Raw genomic sequence first — 21,222 nt, 5'->3', positions numbered from 1 at the left:
CCCCGCACAGAGCCGGGGGCGTGGCCTGGGGCGGGGCGGCACCGCCCCCTCCCCTCCCCCGGCCGCGCGCGCGGGAGCGGAGCTCGCAGCGGGCGGCTGAGGGAGCGCGAGCCGCGCCGAGGTGAGGGGCCCTGCCCCGGGCAGCGCGGGGTCCCTGCTCTCCCTGCCCCGGGCAGCGCGGGGTCCCTGTCCCCCCTGCCCTCCCTGCCCTCCCTGCCCCGGGCAGCGCGGGGTCCCTGTCCCCCCTGCCCTCCCTGCCCCGGGCAGCGCGGGGGCCCTGCCCTCCCTGCCCTCCCTGCCCTCCCTGCCCCGGGCAGCGCGGGGGCCCTGCTCTCCCTGCCCTCCCTGCCCCGGGCAGCGCGGGGGCCCTGTCCCCCCTGCCCTCCCTGCCCCGGGCAGCGCGGGGGCCCTGTCCCCCCTGCCCTCCCTGCCCCGGGCAGCGCGGCGTCCCTGCTCTCCCTGCCCTCCCTGCCCTCCCTGCCCCCCCTGCCCCGGGCAGCGCGGGGGCCCTGCTCTCCCTGCCCTCCCTGCCCCGGGCAGCGCGGGGTCCCTGCCCTCCCTGCCCTCCCTGCCCTCCCTGCCCCGGGCAGCGCGGGGTCCCTGCCCTCTCTGCCCCGGGCAGCGCGGCGTCCCTGCCCCCCCTGCCCTCCCTGCCCTCCCTGCCCCGGGCAGCGCGGGGTCCCTGCCCTCCCTGCCCTCCCTGCCCCGGGGCAGCCCGAAAAGGACCGGGCGTGAGGGGACGCGGCGGGCGGGAGCGCTGGGAAGGGGTCTGTGCTTTTCAGACGGCCGCCGAACCTGAGGGGTTTGGTTGGGGCGCGGTGATGCTGGTGGGGAGGGAGCGGGACGCTGAGCGCTGCGGGCGGTGCTGGGGAGGTGAGGCGCCCTGGCCGCCCTCCCGGCGAGGGACCTGATGGGCCGCTGTGGGACCCCCGGGCGGGGCGGGGCCCCTCCCGCAGCGTGTGAGGCCGTCTCTTCTGAACGTGCTCTCGTAGGAAACTCCAGCCGCCCTGTTGAGACCGGAGGGTCAGGAACGTGACCAGCTGCCGAGGAAAATCTGGGCTACTTCGAGGCACCCCAGCCCTAAGCCCCGGCCGCAACCCTAAGCCCCCCGTGCGATGCCCTGGGCTCGGGTTTGCGGTCTTCCTTGGCCTTCAGGGTCGAGTGTGCCCCTGCCTCTGTGGGAGCGCTCAGACCTGACGGGAACGCTGTGGGAAAGTTCACTCGTGGAAGGTTTCTGTGCTTGACCAGTGTGTTAAAATATAATGTAGCTGTAGCCATCTACATGACTCTGCTTGCTGCTTCCTTTCCAAGTAGCTGTGAGAAACTTTCCTCTGCTTTAGCCCGCCTCTGAGAAGTAGTTGGGTGATAGACAAGTCTCACAAATTAAAAGAATGTTCCTCTGTGTTCCAGCAGGATCTAGTTTTGTTTGGCATTGCAAACCTCTCATGGAGAATGCTTAAGCAGGAATCAATGACATCACTGGGCAGGAAACACTCTTGGAAAGAAGAGTTGCTATCAGAGCAATCTTACATGATAAAAAGCTCAGGGATAAGTTCTTCACTAGCTGCATACATCATAGGTCATGGGCTGTTTTATGGACTGAAATAAAGATTTTGCAAATACTAGATTTTATTTTTATCTTAAAATTTCACTTGAGAACCATGTTGTCCAGTTTTTATATGTCAGTAGCCACGGTGCCAGATTTTTCTCAGCAAATTTGGCTTCATGAGAAAAGGCACCAAATTGCTTCAATGTTTAACATCTTCAATCTGTAACTCCCATCAAATTCAAATGAGGTTAAAATTGTGAAAACATACACCTATATGGTACCTTTGAGAATAAAATCCTGGAAATCATCCCCACATTGAAACAACTTTACCTTGTGCCTGACACAAAAAGTTGGGCTTCTGCTGTCTAATGCTGGGCAGTTTGTTTTGATTCCAAGATGCCTCTTTGCCGAGAGGAACAGACTGAAGGCTGCTGCAAACTGAAGCAGTTTGGTGTAATTTCACACAAAGCTGAAGTTGCTGACAAAATCTACTTGGAAGATGGAAAGAAATCAAGAAGTGATAATTTCAAATTCTGTAGAATTAAAGTGTGAGTGAGCTAGGTAAAAGGTGGCTGTGGGCTTTGGGAGTGGGAACAGATACTTTGTGGTAAGAGGATGAGCCAGAGAGGGACTAGAAAGGGGAATTGAGCTCCTGTTACTTGCAGATGCAGCATATGCAGACATTTTTATGTTGCCACAGTAACTCACATGCTCTCCTGAAATCATGCGATTTAGTGGTTGGTGAGTCTTTGTTAAGAGGCTTTTTTGCATAGAATTGTTAGATAAGAAATCTTTGAAATTTTTTTGGTGCCTGTTTTATATTTCACATGCAGCTAGATATGAAACTTTTATACTGGTAAACAGAAGGTAGAATGACCGAGTTTGCAAGCGTCTAGTTAAAAGAGGAAGAGAAAAAGTTTCATTTTGAAGCTGTGAGCTCTTTATAAAACATTCAAGCATGGATGGAAATGTTGAGGAAAAAGAGGCTTGAAAAGAAAATAATACATGAGTTAGGATTTTTTTTCTGGTTTTGAAGAAACTTTTTCCTCTAAAGAGCAAGGTGTTTGGTTTACTTAGTTTCCGGAAAGGATGTGGACTGTGAAGGCTTCAGAATGGTTTGTCACACATCTGGTGCCTTCAGCACCCCTCATTCTTGTTGGTTGTATTTCTTGTCTGACCACATTTATAGGAGCAATGGTAGCTGAAAATTCTGCCCCTTGTTAGTACAGAAGATCGAATACTTGTGCTCTGTGAAGAAGTTGACACTGTTTCAGAATCTGGACATCCAGTCAGGGATGCTCTTTTTTCGAGTTAGTGTGCAACAGCAGATATTGCACTGGTTTGTGGGTGAGGTTTTTTCTTATACAATTTTTAATTAGCTGATAACCATTATTATTTTTTCAGATTTTTTCCTGTCCTTCCCTAAAAATGTCCAAGGTAAGAATAACATTTCTGTCTTCCAATGTAACAATGGGAAATATATTTTTTGTTTTTAAATATTAATCTTCAATGACAAATCATGCAACTTGCATTTTTTGATGATGAAGGGTATTCCATGCAAGTTGCATTTTTTTGATGATGAAGGGTATTCAAAATTTACTGTCTATGGGAGACACAATATTGAAGAATGAGTGATGTAAGACATAGATTAAGATAGTTTCATGCAGCTATAAATCTCTGCAGTTAATTCATATTCTTGGAAGGATTTAATTTTGGTCAGAGTTGTAGAAAAGCTCCCTTATACATCTTCATTGAAACTTCCTTTCTGCAATTTTTGTTTTGAGCAGGCATCATTTAAAAAAATGGTGGTTTAGATTTAATTTATTTATTTACTAATAGAATCAACTGGTTTTCCGGTAAAATCCCTCATTTAAAATATTGCTACCTGAAATATCGTCATGCTGGGATTAATCTAATTCTTGGCTCTGAGCATTTGATATAATGGGTAAAACATCCATGTTGGTTTATTGGAGAGAAATGAGCGATAAAGTGCTTGATTAATGTGTTTGAAGAGGGAACTAAGAGATTTAAAGATTTCTCTGCCATATCTGCAGCAGTGAGCATTCCAAACACTATTGTGTAAATTCCCCTTCCCCACGCTTGAAGAGAGCTCTCTGAAGAGCACTTCCAGCAAATGGCTTTTACTTCACAAGTTGCTCAGGGTTTTCCTTTGGATGTGCTAAAAATGGATCAGGAATTGTCATCTTTTTATTCAAGTCCATAGAAAATGATTCTATTTTAACTGTGTGTGAAGACTGTCCAAAAATTGATTAATAACCACAATTCATACTTTGTCATACTTTGATAAATAATTATTTGGGATTTTGTTTCTGTTTTACTTAAGGTGATCTTGGCTGGATAGCTGAACAAGTGAAGCTTTGTTTTTTAAGCTCTAGCTCAGTGTAGTTCTGCACTTCTTTGTGAAGCCGCTGAGTAGCAGGAACCTCTGAGTAGTTTTCGCTCTGTCTTCTCTCTGTCTCTGCTTCAAAACTTTTGAGTTAAGTGAGGAAAGCAGTTATACAAACTAGTAAGACTTGAGTGGTTGCTTATTATTGTATTATTTTATTGTTTTAAATTTCATTTTTAGCAACAGCCTGCTCAATTTACCAATCCAGAAACTCCTGGCTATGTTGGATTTGCAAACCTTCCCAATCAGGTTCACCGAAAGTCTGTGAAAAAGGGGTTTGAATTTACTCTGATGGTGGTTGGTAAGAAAGCATTTTATAATTTTTCTCAAAAATTATTACTTGCTCCCAGGGAAATTTGAAGTTAAATCAAATATTACTTGCACTATTCTAAGGCTTCAGTTTGCATCAGAAATTTTCCTTTACTGTTGCATTTAGCTTTCTTTTATATTTTGTTGATTCTTGTGGCAGTTGTTTACCACATTACAAACCATGCTTGAATGCATTAATAATCTGTGGGTGAAGAAATTTTACTGTGCACTCCAGAAATCCCCTCCCCTCCCCTCCCCTCCCCTCCCCTCCCCTCCCCTCCCCTCCCCTCCCCTCCCCTCCCCTCCCCTCCCCTCCCCTCCCCTCCCCTCCCCTCCCCTCCCCTCCCCTCCCCTCCCCTCCCCTCCCCTCCCCTCCCCTCCCCTCCCTTCCCCTCGAGGATTCCAGCACTCCATTTAAAATGTAGTTTAAAACTGGTTTTGCATTTGAATACAGTCTTAGTTCACTTGTATTTTGATTAAGAGATCATACTATTTAAAATGTTGTTTATGCTTCTTTAGTTCAAAGCATTCTGAGCTCTAGTCTTTTCAACCCTTCCAAATACTCTTGTAAAAGAGTGAGAAAGGCTGAAAATTGGACAAGTTGGTTTTGATCTGAGCTGTTACTTTTTACTCTGATCATGATTTTTTGTGAGCAGTTGTAATGTAAAGTGTTATTCTATTTGATAATTCATTGGGAGTCTGTGTTGGTATCTGGAATAAAAAGAAAAATCTGATGTCTGCAGAAATACCTTGATCCTTTGAGAAATCGGTAGCTATTCTTGAAAATTAAATAGACTCCCAAATCAGGCTTGGGTGTCTTCTCTGTCTCTCTGTTTGTGAGCCATACCTTGTGAGTTTTGCTGTTTGAGCTCTTTAATTCTTGCTTTTAAATAGGCTTTCACAAAAAGTACCCTAAAAGAATTAGGCTCTTGATTACCTGGCACCCCAAGAAATAAATCCTATTTGTGTGCTAGATTTGCCTAAGAGAGATCACAGAGGGAGGAGGAGAGGTGAGATAGTGCATGATAGGAGTTGTTTAACTTCTTAATGGTTTTGGATTTCAGTAGTTACAGGGAGAGTCTATCCTCAAACCTTTCATTAGTTTTGCCAAATGACAGCTCTAGCACTGCTTTTGTCCTACTTCTGTATTTTGTTCTTCAGTATTCTACAGAGTTTTCCCTTACCTTTGCCTTCTTAGGATTTTATCATCGTTTTTTACTGTATGTTTCATTGGATTTGATTTGGATGATACCATAAAGGATATCTCATAAAATCCAAGAGTAAAACCAAACTATAAGTAGCTGCTTCAAATTATGCTGTCTACTGTAACTCCAGAATTTACTGTGCAGTGATCCTAAAAGTGTGAACAGTTTTGAGAAAGAATAGATGTGCTTTCTTTAAACTTTTAGATCTGTTTGAATTCTAATTGCAAATAGTGCCACGTAAAACAGTTCTGGAAGAAAGCAATGTAAAATTATATAGACCAACAGTTGTTTCTAGTCTCTTGTTAAATAGAAATAGAGGGGAAATGATATGGTGTAAGAGTAACAGAAAGAAAATTAATCCACCCATGTTGGAGTGAAGTGGAAATTACTGTTGTTGCCTGCCAGTATTTTAAAGGATAAATGAAAATGAAGGGAAAAGAGCTTAAAAAAAAATAATTTCATTTAAAATTTGGAATGGTATTTTAAGATACACTAGCAGAGGGAGGCAGCTGATGTAAGGTCAAATAAACTGTGCTTTAAATTGTTGATTATTTCAACAGTTTGGAATGTGAATTCTTTCTCTTCAAATATGCATGGAGTTTAAGTATGTTCTTTAATGGGCTGTGTCACAGTGCCTATTTTGAACTATCATTTTTCATTAAGTTGCTATCCTCTTTTATTTCTGAGCAGGAAAATACTTTAAAAGCTGCCTGTGCTGACAGAATCCCAATCACTGATTTTGCTTTTTCACACAACTTTTGGTTATGTTTTTTTCCCCTCCTGTTGTTTACTGTGGTATCTGAAAATACAAGCTGGAATTTATAAAAATTTGGCTGCTTGGCTGTGTTGCTCCTAAAGAAATCCCAGTCACTTGTGTTTATTTTTAGGTTTGTTCTCATTATTAAGCTATGACTTCATCTAAATAGTTATTTCACATAAGAGTCACTAAACTACTGTAGCCAATATAATCATTGACAGTGACTATAAAAACTGATTTGGTTTATGTGTAATATTTACCCATACTGAACTAGTGGAATGTGGCATTGGATGAAATCATACTTTTCTGGTTTTGCTGAAATAATTCCATGTGACCGTTGAGTTACTCTGGGTGCATGTCACCTTCCGTGGTGCATGCTGCACTGACACAATCTGATCTTGAAAGCTGCATTCTGTAAGGCATTAAAAACTGGCAGCTCCTACTCAAATCTTCATTTTAAAACTATTTCCGTCCTTTTTTTCTGTTGTTCAGACATTTCTGCCAGATTCATATTGCAGTGTTACTCAGAGATTCTGTGGCCCATCATTTTTAAACATCTTTTTTTAAATTTAATCCTATCAACACCTGAAATAAAACTAAAATTCTAGAAAAAGGTCTCTTCAGTGAACTCAATACTGAGTATTTCAAGTTGCTACTATTTTTTTATGCTATAAACATTTGTTCTGATTGAAATCTTGATCTTTAATGAGTCTAAATTTTCCTTATGGCCATCAGTATCTCTAGAACAAAAATATACTTACAGTACAATTTGGTAATCCTCAAGTTCTTCAGTATAAAAAAATTGCTCAGTGGCCATATTCCTCTTGCTTTGAGTTCTTGTTTGCCACATTGGCATAAAAACCAGAAATAAATCCTGCTTTATGTTGTCTGGCTGTACAGAAGTTCAGCAATGCATTTTTCATTGTTTAAATTGATGATAAAGCCTTGACAGGTTATAGCTTCTCAATGGGTATGATATTTCATATTCTGGACTGATCACAGAAAAGCATGTCTTAATGAATCAGGAGACATGAAATGGAAAATCTTAAGTCTAAATGGGTCACAACTCCACTTGATTAGCAGCATTACTTAAAAATCATCAGTGAAAGCTCTGGGAAATGCATTAAAAAGCCAAGATGTAAAAATTGTTTTTCAACCTTTTTTGTGTAAACTTGGCTAACCCTAAATTAGAACTTTAAAATTCTTTATTTGAAAGAAATATGACAAAATCTGTAGTCAGATAATACTGTCAGATACTTTTGAAATTATTTATGTACACATGTTGAGTTTGTCTTTATCCTGAATCACAGGTGAATCTGGATTAGGAAAATCTACATTAATAAACAGCCTCTTCCTGACAGATCTCTACCCAGAAAGGATAATCCCCGGAGCTGCTGGTAAATACATCTTTGCTCAATGGTTTTAGGAGTTGAATGCATTTATCTTTGAGTTTTGGTAAAAGCCAGCAGTGATTTCTCGCTGTAATAGTTTCTAATGTACTTCCTGACACTTGAGCTATTTAATAAAAAAACCCATTTTCTTCTGCACCCAGGACATCTATCAGGTCTTTGTTATTTAGTCTTTGGGTGTATTCGTATTAACACCTAGAAATTTGATCCGTTCTTTTGCTTAAAAACAGTCTTTGTGTCACAGTAAGATAAACAATCAACTAAAACAATCAGAGAATTTATTTCGTTCTTAATCTGTTGCAATTGTAAACATATGAATTGTTTATACCTGCTTGTGCCTTAATTCATTTGCTAGATTGATATTTAGTGAATGAGAACTTCACTTCCTATTCTTCTTTATTTCCTTGTCCTATTTTTGCTACATTATTCAAGGTATGCAATAATCCAGCAAAAGAGAATATTTTAATAAAATAAAAGATGTAATTTTTCTCTTTTTGCTACCTGTTGAATTACTTGCTTTAATGGTTTTATCATGTTAGCTGATGATTACTTATAACTTCCAGCCTTAAGAAAAAAATCCATTACATATAATTTTGTATTGTTGTCCCATTACCAATGGTTTTGTCTCAGTCCCTTTTGCCTTAATTTCTACATTATTTTTAAGAAAAGTATGAAATCTCATATAGCCCTCTAATAACATTGAAGGAATTTATGTACTGAGTCTTTTTGTTATCAAGCCTTAGAATGTAATCGATAGAATAATATTTATGCTGTTTTATCTGGCAATTAATCTTTGGAGCTTATCTCAGGATGACATGGTCTTAGAGATTGGATTCTGCAAGATGGACTTTGTTGTCTTTCAGATAAGATTGAACGCACTGTGCAGATTGAAGCCTCCACAGTTGAAATTGAAGAGAGGGGCGTGAAGCTGCGGCTCACGGTTGTGGATACACCAGGATATGGGGATGCCATCAACTGTCGAGACTGGTACGTGCACAGAGAACATCTCTTAATCTATCTATGGAGACTGACACAGATTTCTTACCTGTCCTGGGGGGTGCAAGTGTGCTGTGTGTCTGTGAAATGCTAAATTTGAGGTGGGATTTTTTTGTTTTCTAATTTTGAGGAAGCTTAATTTCGGTGTTATGAATCAATTCCAATAATGTGAAGAGGCATCAGTAACTTTGACACAACTTGAAATAAATTTTGTGACACTTTTTCTTTCTTTGTTAACTTCCATTTTGCTTGAAAGAGCTTTAAGTGAACAGTGACCTTGAGTCTCAATAATACTCTGAGAAAGTAAATTGCCTACTCTTCAGTGCAAGCAAAAATCCACACCTAGATCTTGTCTGCATTCACTTGAGCATTCTCAGATTCTGTGCCTAATTTTTAAGTGCTTTTTGTCATCTTAGAGTTTGTTTGTTTGGTTGTTTTGTTTTTTAACATATTTACATTATAGTAAATACTGAGAAGTAATCTTGAGATCAATAGCAATCAGTTTTCAATGATAATCTCTTTTTCCCCCTTCTCAAACTCCTGAACCTCAAGGCAACCTCTGCCTTTCCCCATAATTTTGGAAATTAAATTTCCCAATAAAGTGAAATTCAGCTTCAAGACCACATGTCCTGTCCTGGCGAGCCCGAGGGCTACTGCATGAACAATCTCCTGTTTAATTTGATCAAAAGCTTGTTGTTGTCCAGGACCCCACTTGAAATCACGCTTCTTCTGAGTCACATCATAGGCCTTACAATCTGATTGTACTCTGGAATATGCACCTAACAAAAACCCACAGCACCTAGGAAAGCCTGACCTTCATTCCTGCTGGTCACTGGGGACAGAGCTGTTGTTTTATTGACCACATCCATTGGAGTTTGACAATGTTTTTTTGCCATTTTACTCCTAAAAACTGGATTTCCTGGGCAGGTCCCTTGCCCTTACTTTGTTTCATGGTAAAACCAGCCTTCGGGAAGATCTGGATTATCTTCTCCCCTTGCTCAAAAGCTTTCTCTGCCATGTTTCCCCACATGATAGTGTCATCAATGTACTGCAAGTGTTCTGAAGCCTTACGCTTCAGAAGTAACATCAGCCCTTCTATTCTGTCTGAGGACATGCCCACTGGAAACTGGAGCTGCATTTATGCTTGAAGAATTTCCTGTGGTGGTTGTACTTCCTCTCAACTCCTGCACCCCATGCTGCTGAGGCAGTGGTGGGTTTTCTGTGGTCATGCAGGTAAAACCACAGGTTACCATGTGGTAAATATTCTGTCTCTTGAGGATGGGGGTGTTTGCTTCCAACAACAGAGACTGGCCCATACTGGTGGAGTATGGAACATTTGCTCTCGAGTTTTTCAAATCTGTTCTTAATCTTGGACAGTCTTTCCACAGCTGAGGTGCAGGTTAGTAGGGAAGAAAAAAAAAAATTATATTCATGTTGTTAGAGTTGGGTCACCTGAAGCACTGTATGCTCTCCTTCTTTCATTGACAAAAATGCCAATGAGTTGATATACAACAATGGTGTGCTCTGTACAAATGCTCTGTACAAACTTCTGCCACATGGATTGTGTACAGTGGACCTCCTGTGGATCTACAGGACCCCTAGAGCACAGCTATTTCTCTCAGGTACTGGATACCTTCCTCCATGGCCTTCCATCTGCCTGGTCACACCATTGGATCATCCTTGAGAGAATACCTTTCCCTCACACTTGACAGAAGTCACCACCAGAGCTGGGAGTTTCTGCCCTTTTCCCAATCCCCTTGTCAATGCCCATATCCCAGCACAGGGATCCCAGTTGCTTGGCTTCCCTATGATCTGGTTCCATGTGGTGGGCCACGATGTCGCCAGGTTGCCAGGGTCTCCCCCAAATAGCAGCTGAATTTTTTTCACATATCTTGTAGCTCACTAGGGACAGCAATTGGGTGATTATCTCTGGCCCTGCCTCTTCCTCCTGCTGTGAGGGCCCTCCTTCCCCTTTGTCCTTCACTAAGCAAACTGGTTTGGTCTTGAATTTCTTCTTCAGTGTAGGAGCAGCTGTTTGCGGCATATGTTGTGGCCGTGGTTCAGCTGCATGGTGCCTGTTGCTCTGCTTTCCTCCTCCTTGCCTGAGGGAGCTCTCTAGTGATGAGCAGTGTCCAGTAAACAAAAGCCAGGGCTCAGCACACTGCAGTAAGTTGTTCCTCTCAGGAGTTGCCCCCTCCTGTAGATCTGGGCCAGAACCAGGACACTAGTGGACACAAAGTTGGATATGAGCAGGCAGTCCCTGAAAGCCATTATTATCCCAGGCTGCATCAAAAGCAGTGTTGAGGGAGGGAGTTCTGCCCCACTTCTGTGCTCCTGTGAGACCTGCATCCAGCTCTGGGGCTCTAACACAGGACAGACATGGACCTATTGGAGCAGGTGCAGAGGAGGACCACAAAAATCATCCAAGGGCTAGAGCAGCAGTAAGGAGAGGCTGGGAGATTTGGGGTTCTGTCTGAACAAGAGAAGATCCAGGGAGCCTTTACTGAGGCCTTGAAATATATCAAAGGGGCTCACAGGAAACATGGAAAGAGACTTAATTCTGGGGCCTGTAGTAGCAGAGAAACTGAGAGTAGATTTAAGTTGGATTTAGCAGAGACTTTTTTCCAGTGATGTTGTTGAGGCCCCCGCCACAGTAGCTCAGAGAAGCTGTGGCTGCCTTATCCCTGAAAGTGTTCAAGAGAACCCTGGACTAATGGAAGGTGTCCCCGCCCATGACAGTAAATAGGTGATCTTTAAATCACACTTGAAAAAGTGTGATTAATGTTAATCAAGATATAAACACTAACCATAGAGAAATTTGTTGTAGAACAGAGGTTGGGTTATGTATATTTTATCTTTATATACATATGTAATATGCATAGTAGCTTATTATTCTTTCTTATTCTAGAATTTCAGTAAAGTGTTAAGATGTGTGCTCTTCTATTTTCCCCGTTCTGTAGAATCAGTAAATGAAATTTTGTCCAACAGAAGATTGGTTCACCAGCAGGGTATCTTAGTGGTTTAATATTACCTTTGAAAGAGTCCTAAAGTTGTGTACCATTTGGTGATTCTCAAATCTCTGTTTGTTTTACAGTTTTAAGACCATAATCTCGTACATTGATGAGCAGTTTGAGCGATACCTGCATGATGAGAGTGGATTGAACAGAAGGCATATCATAGATAATCGAGTTCATTGCTGTTTCTATTTCATTTCACCATTTGGTCATGGGTAGGTGTTTCTCTGTCATTTTTTTTACATTATTTTATTTTAGAGAATTGGTTTGTGCCTGGTGACTTACATTTTCAGAACCAGGTTGCCATTACTTAAGCAGCTGCTATAACTGCTGACATTAGTTGGCTGTGTTCTTTCTCTCTGTGTAAAGAGAGATATTTATATTGGAGTGAAAATAAATTGGTAATTTAGAGTAAAAATAAAATATTTTCATATTTTAATTTTAGCCTTAAGCCACTGGATGTTGAGTTTATGAAGGCCATACACAACAAAGTAAATATTGTACCAGTGATTGCAAAAGCTGATACACTTTCTCTGAAGGAGCGAGAGAGACTAAAGAAAAGGGTGAGTGTTTTTCTGGCTTGCAGAAATGTGTTGTGCTTTGGTTGTGGCAGTATGGTGGCTGAAGAGAGGGACATTCTCATTAACCTTACTCTGTCCTAGCTGAGGAAAATACAATCTCATGCACAGTGTAGCATCACTTAATATGTAGTTTGATATCCTGTAAAATATTTTATTATGTATTTAAATGAGAAATTGTCAACTGAGAATGTTGTTTGCAAAATAATAGTCTAGCTACATTTGCAATTAGATTGAGTGAATTTTAAAACTTTGGAAAAATATTTAAATACATTTGCTGATGGTAATTGCTCAATTACCTGTTTAATCAGTCCCAAAGCAGAGATAGTATCTGCATATAGAATGTGCATATCTATATTTGGGGTTTTTTACCCAGTCAGAATACTGATGGTTAAAAAATTGGATTTTCAGAGATGTTTCTGATTGTGAGGTTGTTTTTCTTCCCCTATGTCACTCATTCTAAATCATTCCAGTTCTGTCTTCCATGGACAAGACCTCTTAACACATTCAGTCATGCAGGACTTGATGCTGTATTTGCTTGGAGCAGGTGGGATTCAACAAACCTTTGTGAGCTAATAACAGCTATGAAGTTTAGAAAGGAGTGTTAGAATTAACTTGTCAAAGGCGTGCTCCAGTCTTAGCTTTTGTATTGAAAACTTCATGATTTTTGTCAGTTATTCTGAAAATCTTTATAGCTATTTTACCCAATCTGGAATAAAAAGAGAGACTTTATATATAGTATACTCTAGTAGGTATGTTTAGAGTGCTAGAATTCTGCAGAAGTAAAGATTATTCATTTTTAAAGAGCAAATTTTGGGGTCTATGGTAAATGGATTCCTGGTGCAGATACCATTAGTGGCAGTCATGAAGAAAAAAGTATTTATAGTGTCTCTATATCTCAGATTTTCAAACACTCCCACCCCTCCCTCCCCCAAGTAGTAATTCAGAGGTAAGAGCAAGGAGGTTAAACTGTAGAAAGCAAGTATGATTTCTGAGCCAACACCTTTATTATTACAAAAGAAATTGCAAAAGTTTAACAAAGCACAGTTTCCACAAAGAGCGATGTTTTTTGTGAACACTATTGTTTGTATGAAAGTCCATGGCAAGTAGTTCTTGAATATCATGAAGAAATATAGTATTTAAAACTAAATCCTTGTTGAGCAATTTGGATCAGTAAGATAAGTACAGATTTCTTAAGAGACTGTGTATTAAGTAATTTTATGTTAAGATTTAAAAGTACTGATTCTCCATGTACATTGTATCGATTTCTTTTATCGCTTATATCAGATTCTGGATGAAATAGAAGAGCATGGCATCAAGATTTATCACCTGCCTGATGCTGAATCAGATGAAGATGAAGATTTTAAAGAGCAGACCAGACTCCTGAAGGTGTGACTGGTTTAATAAGTTATACACGTGGATATTGTACTTTTTCAGACTGCTCAGATGGCTTTAGAGCAAGACCTTCAATGCAAACTGGAGTGAGTCACTGTGTCTCTGCCCAGGCTTCCCTAGCTTGGAAGATGGTGGCAGCAGTTCCTTTTATTTATTTTACACCTTTAATTTAAAATAATTATGAACTTATTATCATAATATGCAGCTCTGAGCAGAACAAGAGTAGTTCTTGCAGTTGTTTGACCTGGTTCATTATGAGTAACTTTTGCACTTTTGGCTTTCAGGCCAGCATTCCATTTTGTGTAGTGGGCTCCAATCAACTCATTGAAGCAAAAGGTAAAAAAGTTAGAGGTCGGCTCTACCCATGGGGCGTAGTTGAAGTGGAGAATCCAGAGCATAATGACTTCCTGAAGCTGAGGACCATGTTAATGTAAGTCAGAAAATTCCAGTTAAATGGTAGTTTAGAAAGCAATCGCCAAGATAACAAAGCATTGCACTGGGGTCTTGCAGCAGTTGTGTAATCCCAGGACACATTCAGAATTTGTGTGTGGAGGGCCATGAGCAGCCTTGACCTAGCTGAGCTAGGCCTAGTCAGGGGCTGGACCACACAGGACCCACAGGTTCTCTCTGATCTGAATTACTCAGTGATTCTGTGAAAGTAATGATTAGTCTGACTCTGTTGATGAATGTAGTGTTGTATTGCTACTCAGATCCCCTGGAACATAAAACAGGTTGTGCTTTTTTTCAATGTATCTGTAAGTAGATAGACTTGCAAGGGAGCAGACTTGAAAAGCTCACTGGTTGTGGTTTTTTTGGGTTTTTTGGTTGGTTTTTTGGGGTTTGTTTTTTTTTGTAGTTTTGTTTTGGTTTTGTTTGTTTTTGTTTTTGTTTTACCCTGGTCTTTGCTACTCTGTTTCACCTGCTCATATTCATCAAAGGCCTCGCCCAGGAACGTAGCTTCTGTCAGGGCAGTCTCAGAGCTAAGGTGACCTCTCTGTGTCCTTTATTGCACCAATTTAACTGAAATTAGTTTTAAATTAGTATGCTAAGAGGGCGTGCAAGCTGAGCACATTGATCCAAGACAGTGCTGAATGCCAGAGTTGCTTAAGCAAACTGATGTGCACAGGATGTTTTATCTTTTAATTACTTTTCTTCCTCCAGCACCCATATGCAAGACCTTCAGGAGGTGACTCAGGATCTTCACTATGAGAACTTCCGCTCTGAGAGGCTGAAACGAGGCAGCAGGTTGTCATCTCATGGTTACATGCTGCTTTCTCCTCTTCTGAATTTGTATTTTGCTGTCTCTGTGTCTCACCTACCATTGCATTGCTAAGGATTTGGTACACCAAGGGCAGCTCTGTAACTCCAGTCATCATCAAGTTCTATTGATCAGCTTACAAAGAGTGTAACAAAAAATATTTGGTAAATCTGGAGTGGTGGTGGTGAAGTTAGGGAATTGTGGGACTTGATCTGCTTTGGTCTGAGGCTTAAACACAGTTGGGTTGGGAGGTTGAAAGTACTAAGTAGGACAGTTGTCTATGATAAATGTTGTCTTAAAACATATGCAGTTTAGATCAGAGCTGATATCTTAAAAAGAGTGTGGGTTTTTTTCAGAATTAACAACCAGAATATTTGGATGGGGCCTTCAAAAAGAGATGATCAAATTTTTTGCAATGCTTTATTAAACATGACATACATAAATCACAGCAGTCACAGACTGTTAGCCCTGTTTTGAGCTGGGTTGGTTAGGGCACAGCTTTCCTGGAAAGAGAACTGGGCAAAACTCCCAATTTTTAAGTAAAAAGGGTCTGTAAAGACGAGCTGTGGAGTTCTTGTGGGAAACTATTTCCTGGTTTAGGTGTTTCAGCTGCGTCTCTTCTTATAGCCACTAGAGGGTTCCGAATTGCACATTTTGGGGGCTTTGGGGCATTTTGCAAAAGTTTCCTCATCAAGCTGTTAACAGACATTTTGTAACATGTCTGGTCAATTTTCAGCAAAAGGAGTTTTCCTTTTACAGTTTCCTGCCTGTAGCTTTGGCCTACAGGCAAAATAAAATTCTCTTCTCTCCTGATTTTAAATCCTTCTTTATGAAATTCAAGGTTAAAGTCCCCAGACTTCCCAAGTTCTGAGACCTCTTATCCAAAGGTGTGTACAAAGACCTTAGAGGTAATGGGACCTAAGGTCATCCAATTTTTTGAGGCTTTCAAGTTGCTGTTGAGTATGTGAAATTAAAACAGGTTTTTGTATATTTTCTAGTTAAGTGGCCCTTATACTTTTACTTTCACATTTCTGAAATAGTACTAGATTGTAGTTAGGTTTACTGTGAGGGTAGATTTAATGTGAATTTATTTCAGGCTTGCACTTCTGCTACCAGGAATGCTTGACAGTAGGTGTTTGTTGCCTGTACTCACTAATGATGTCAGAGGTTTTGGGGCACAGAGGAATTTTTACAAAGTACTTATTTACACAGAATTTATTTACAATAATTTATTTAGTTTTATTTACACTGGATTTTTTCTCTGTTAACTTTTTAACAAACACCAGATTGTTTGCTTTGCATGTTTGATGGCACTTGCTTGATTAGAGTCATCAGTAGATCTTCCCTGTTGTGACATGGAGTAGGAGAAAGATATTAGCAAAGTGGTAGGAACTTCTGAATAAAGCCAGGTGGGAGTTCTCCCAAGTAACAAGTGATGCAATAGCAGGAAACGGCCTCAGGTTTCACCATGGAAGTTTAGATTGATATTAGGAGAAATTTCTTCACAGAAAGGGTGTTTGTGCACTGGCACAAGCTGCCCAAGGGCAGTGGTGTAGCTGCCATCCCTGGAAGTTTTCAGACTGCTTGTGGATGTGGCACTGGGGGACATGGTTTAATGGTAGGTTAATGCTTGGACTCAGTAATCTTAGAAGGTTTTTCCAATCTTAATGATTTTATTTTTCTAATAATATTAATATTATTTTAGGAAAATAGAAGATGAAGAAGTAAATAAAGACCAGATTCTGCTCGAGAAGGAAGCAGAAGTAAGATGACAAAACTTTATATTCTTGTAACGGGGGAATTTTTGTTCTTTTGTTGCTACTTTAGAGCAAATATTTATATGATCTTGGTAATTGGTAGAGCAAAACCAGTTTTATGCCAATATAAAGTTATTTAAGGTTCACTAAGAAAACAGAATGAGAACAGGTGAAAGGAGACTCAGGATAGGGATTTTTTCCGAACAAGTGGAATCTGGTAAAACATGATTCCACTGTAGTGATCAGCAATAGATGTAATGCACACTGTGTGGGCAAGGAGAACCATCCTTCTGGGAGTAAGGGTTCTACAGTTAACAGCTGCAGACTGGAACAAAGTCAGTTCAGCTCTGCAGCAAAAGAGAGCATGATGGTAGAAACGGTCAGAAATAAAAAATGAAGCAGAAATTCTCATTCTGCCGCTGTGACAAATTTATAGTGCATAGATCTAATGCTGCTTTTCTTGTTCCTCTAACCTATAAAGATTAAAGATAGGCAAGACTAGAAAAAGTGCAATGAAAAGCAAAATGTGGGCAGAAAGGCTGAAATGGAGACCTGAAGCAGGTTCTGTGCTAGGGTAGATGAGATTAATAGCCTTGTTGAGAAGTAGATGACAGAAGGGCAGATGGCAGGATGAATGGGAATCTACTACACAAGCAAGAGGCCATGGTTAATGGGATTAATAGAAGGTTGATTTCAATTTAAAAAGATATTTTTAACATAGTCTGTTACTCTAAAATGCAATACTCTAAAACTGAGCTTCAACCAAGTTTAATCATGCTTGTGTCTTACTGGATGGTTTGCCTGTAATACTTGCTCCCACCAAGTCATCCCTAGCAAGGGAGTTGGGGAATAATCCTTATAATTCTTTTTTTTTTCATGACAGATACAGGAGTGATTTGGAGGGACATAACCAAGCTGCTTTTTTTTTTTTTCTTCTGATAAACTTTAGTAAGTGTAAATGCTTGTTCAGAGACTTACACTTAGGGATGGTTAAAAATCCCATCCCACAGTACAATAATAAAGTCTGTTTGTTTCAGTCAGTAAATGCTAGCCTCTTCAGTGATGAAGAGCAATAAAAGAAGATGCCATAACCTGACTTCATTACCTGTCAGAAAAAGAAAATGCAGATATGTGATCCCTCTTTTGTAAAAATGAGCATTAGAGTGGTGGCAGTGAAGAATTATATTGAGGTGAGATTAGGCTACAGAATTCTTCTGTGCTGCTTTTCCAGCTCCGTCGCATGCAGGAGATGATTGCAAGAATGCAGGCACAGATGCAGATGCAGATGCAAAGTGGAGAAGGTGACAGCAGCGCAGTTCATGGGCACCATGTGTAAAGTCTTGGGTAAGATGCTCCAATAGCCACTTAAAGGGCTTCTCCTTTAGCTACTCTCTAATGTGCTTGGTATTAAGAAGTTTTGGAAAAATGTTAGGTTTCAGTCTGAATTTTAATTTATAAGGATTAACTGCTGTTTGCAAAGTCAGATGGCTTGGAATCAAACTAAACAGTGTGGTGGTGTGTGTGAGTACATATGAAAATTTTCCAGAAAGTCAATACAATATATCCTAGTAAGAATTATGGAAGAAGTCTTTGAAATAGTTTAACCAGGTTTATTAATCTCATGATGAAGTCATTGTTTACTTGTGACTTATAAAATCTTATTTAAAAAAAAGAACTGCAGTTCTTTCATGTTTCTTAATGTGAGAAGACTGCTGATCTGAAATGGTATTTTCTTGTCTTGTTTTTAGATGATTTTATCTCCTGACTCACAGGAGACCTTCTGGAGCTGGATTGCAGTGGTGGAGCAGAAAGGATGCCCCTTGTTTCCATGTGATCTGCAGCTTGCTGTGGAGTTTAATGTGGGACTGTTTTGTGGTAACATCTTGTGAGATGTTTTTCACGACATGTAGTCTGTTGGTATTTTTATATATTATACACATTTGACTTTCATTTTCTTTAGTCCTTCTTTTCTTGAGGATATTTTAAATTTCCTATTAGAGATACAAAATAGTAATTGGAAGTTTTCTAGCCTGATAAGCATTAGATAAAATATTTTTTAAATACACCTTATTAGCTCTCTGCATTTAACTTTGTATTCTATTTAGAAATAACAACTGTCAGCGATACCTTGTTCAGTGCCGGGTAACAGTCACCTCACTAAGGTTGCTCCCCTACAAGGTTAATTTTATAAATATTGCAGTGTTTACATGTGTGTGTGAGACCAGCAGCCCTTTCTCTGTCTCTGCTCACAGCAGAGAATTTCCTTGCCTCTGCAAAATATCAAATGAAAATTCAAGCATGCCTTGTGTCTCAGCAAAAGAAAGAAGAGGAAATGCCTCTGTGAGAGGCACACTGTATGTTACATGACAGGCTTATTTCTTTTAGATTTAACCTTGAGGGTTATTAATTTTCCTAAAATCTCTTACTCTATTGCAGCTAATTTTGAATAGTTTCTTGTAGGTCATCACAAATCACTCCTGCTATTTTCTGGCATTATTGTAGCCAAATAAACTTGAATAAGGCTGATTTTATTGTTGAGTGGGGTAAACTCCAAAGAGTAGTTTTATATGCATGGGTGTTTCCTATATCCAAAAGCTAAGAAATTCTATTATTCCTGATAAGTATTTTCATACTATTTTTAGGGCATTTAAAACTGTTTCATGTAGTAAAAATATATATTAGCGCACTTCTCTTTTTAAAAGTGACCTGTTCCTGACAGGATGAGTGCAAACTGTATTTTAAATTCTTGCTCCAGGATGGAGTCAGCAGTATTACTTCAGGAGAGACTCTGTTTTTGTTTTATTAGGCCAAGGTCACTTTGTTAATCCTGGTAGCAAAGGAGACTGTTTTTAGCTTGGCTGGGCTTGTGCTACAGATCATGCCTCATGTTGTATTTGCAGCAGATAATCAATGTAGCACACAGCTGCCCAGGTGGTGGCTGACAGGGCAAGCAGTGACACACCCTGGGTTGTTTGCTGCTCCTGATAAAGCCCGTAATCAGATTTCTTCATCTGATCTATCACAAAACATCCTTATCTGAGCAGCTAATAAACAAATAGAATTGCAACTTCTTTTGGCTCCTTGAGCTCAGGTGCATCTGTGATTTTTATAATTTTGTTAATGTTCCTGTGAAAAAATAACAGAATTTCTACAGCTAATGTATAATTCCAGTGGTGCTTCAGTGGCTAGATGAAATAGAAACCTGTTAATCAACTGAAATTTTTACCTGCCTTGAAACTACTGTTTTATGTTTGATCTTTCTAAAAATGTGAAGCAAAACTGTGCATCATAGCTGGGGAGCTCCAGCTCTCTTTTCCGAAGTAATTACTATCAAAGTTTGACACGACTCATTTGACCTTCCTAACCTTGGCAAAAGTGAAAATGAGAAGAACCTATCTGTATGCACAGAAGAGTTAAATCCCTTTTGGTCAAATCTCTGCATATAAAACTTGGATGGAAAAACTTGTACTTCTAAATTCTTGAATTGCTTTTTCAAAAGAGGGTGTAGGACCAAAGTAATGTAGCAGCACTGTCAGAGAACACTCCACAACACCTCACTTATTTCTATTACCATGAGCCTGTACTTGAAGAAAAACTGTGAAATATAAAATGTCTGCACAGGGGCCTGGTTGTACTTACCACTCTCACTGTGTATATTGTGTTGGTAGGGTTTTTTCCCTCCATTTTTAACATGGGAACAAGAGTACATTGTCCATTTGTTGTTTGGTCACCATCTGTGAAATTATTTCAGGCAATGTTTGATTCTTTGGAATATTTACATATCTATTAAAATATTTGATCAGGATAAGGCATTTCATGTGATTCTTAAGCAAAAAGTAATTGATCTAAAAATTCAACAGGAGAAATATTTTTGTATGTTGTTTTGGCATTTAATGGGAAAAACCAAGTTTGTGGCACTGGCCATTTTAGCTGAAATACTCAAGACAGGTAATTAATTAGTGTTTCTTCCCAAGCCTTTGGGACAATTGTTCATAGTGTCCTTGATGTCTCTGAAGGTCTAGTTCCCCTTCACTTTTCTTGGGGTGGTCTTGAAATGGATGATTTCGTGCTAAGGCATGAAAAGCAAGACTACTTTTCTCAGAAAAGCTGCTGGTAAAAGAAAGATATGACAGCAGAAAGGCCCGGGGACAAAAGACAAAAGGTAGATTCTGTTTGGTGGCATGCTGAACTGGCCACAGTTCATTTTCTTTTACTGTGTTGTGATGGTTTTTATTTTCGGAGTTAAAATACTTTCAAATTTGCAGAGCTCTATAGTTGATAGCAAAAATTACTTGTTGTTGGTACAAAAACCTGTAATAATCTATGTACTACAAATAGCTAAAACTGTAATAAAAATGCTAAAAAGCTATTTTGTGTTTATTATGATTCTTTATTATACTCAATATTAATTTGTGGTGATATGTTTGAAATACTGCCCTGTTCCAGCCAGGACAGGGTTCACTTTTGGGGCAGCCAGGAAGGGCAGGGTTGGAGTGGCAGTGGGTGGGGTTGGGTTCCACAGTAAGCATTTTTCCATGTGATGAACACTCTCTTTTGTATCCTTTTTGTTATTTAATATAGTTGCTGT

At 40.1% G+C, this 21,222-nt stretch overlaps 1 protein-coding gene across 1 annotated transcript; it reads left to right on the top strand.

Moving 5' to 3' along the window:
- The first annotated feature begins 3 nt into the window (after window positions 1-3).
- SEPTIN2 (septin 2) lies at window positions 4-21,003 on the top strand. Its single transcript, XM_030280455.4, has 13 exons — window positions 4-121; window positions 2,954-2,986; window positions 4,137-4,257; window positions 7,538-7,624; window positions 8,500-8,623; window positions 11,727-11,861; window positions 12,092-12,209; window positions 13,512-13,613; window positions 13,904-14,049; window positions 14,781-14,864; window positions 16,583-16,640; window positions 17,866-17,978; window positions 18,383-21,003. Exons 2-12 carry the CDS (start codon window positions 2,978-2,980, stop codon window positions 17,968-17,970), a joined length of 1,089 nt encoding a protein of 362 aa, XP_030136315.1. The 5' UTR covers window positions 4-121; window positions 2,954-2,977; the 3' UTR covers window positions 17,971-17,978; window positions 18,383-21,003.
- The last annotated feature ends 219 nt before the right edge of the window (window positions 21,004-21,222 follow it).

The sequence above is a fragment of the Taeniopygia guttata genome, chromosome 9 (assembly GCF_048771995.1).
Source record: "Taeniopygia guttata chromosome 9, bTaeGut7.mat, whole genome shotgun sequence".
In the NCBI taxonomy this organism is placed as follows: Eukaryota; Metazoa; Chordata; class Aves; order Passeriformes; family Estrildidae; genus Taeniopygia; species Taeniopygia guttata.
The sequence above is the reverse complement of the archived record's forward strand: the minus strand, read 5'-3'. Positions and strand labels throughout refer to the sequence as shown.

Excerpts from the sequence above, each read along its gene's own strand:
- SEPTIN2 (XM_030280455.4), top strand. Across the intron at positions 12,210-13,511 it reads GAGAGAGACTAAAGAAAAGG|ATTCTGGATGAAATAGAAGA; the intron begins GTGAGTGTTTTT and ends CGCTTATATCAG. Across the intron at positions 14,865-16,582 it reads AGGCTGAAACGAGGCAGCAG|GAAAATAGAAGATGAAGAAG; the intron begins GTTGTCATCTCA and ends ATATTATTTTAG.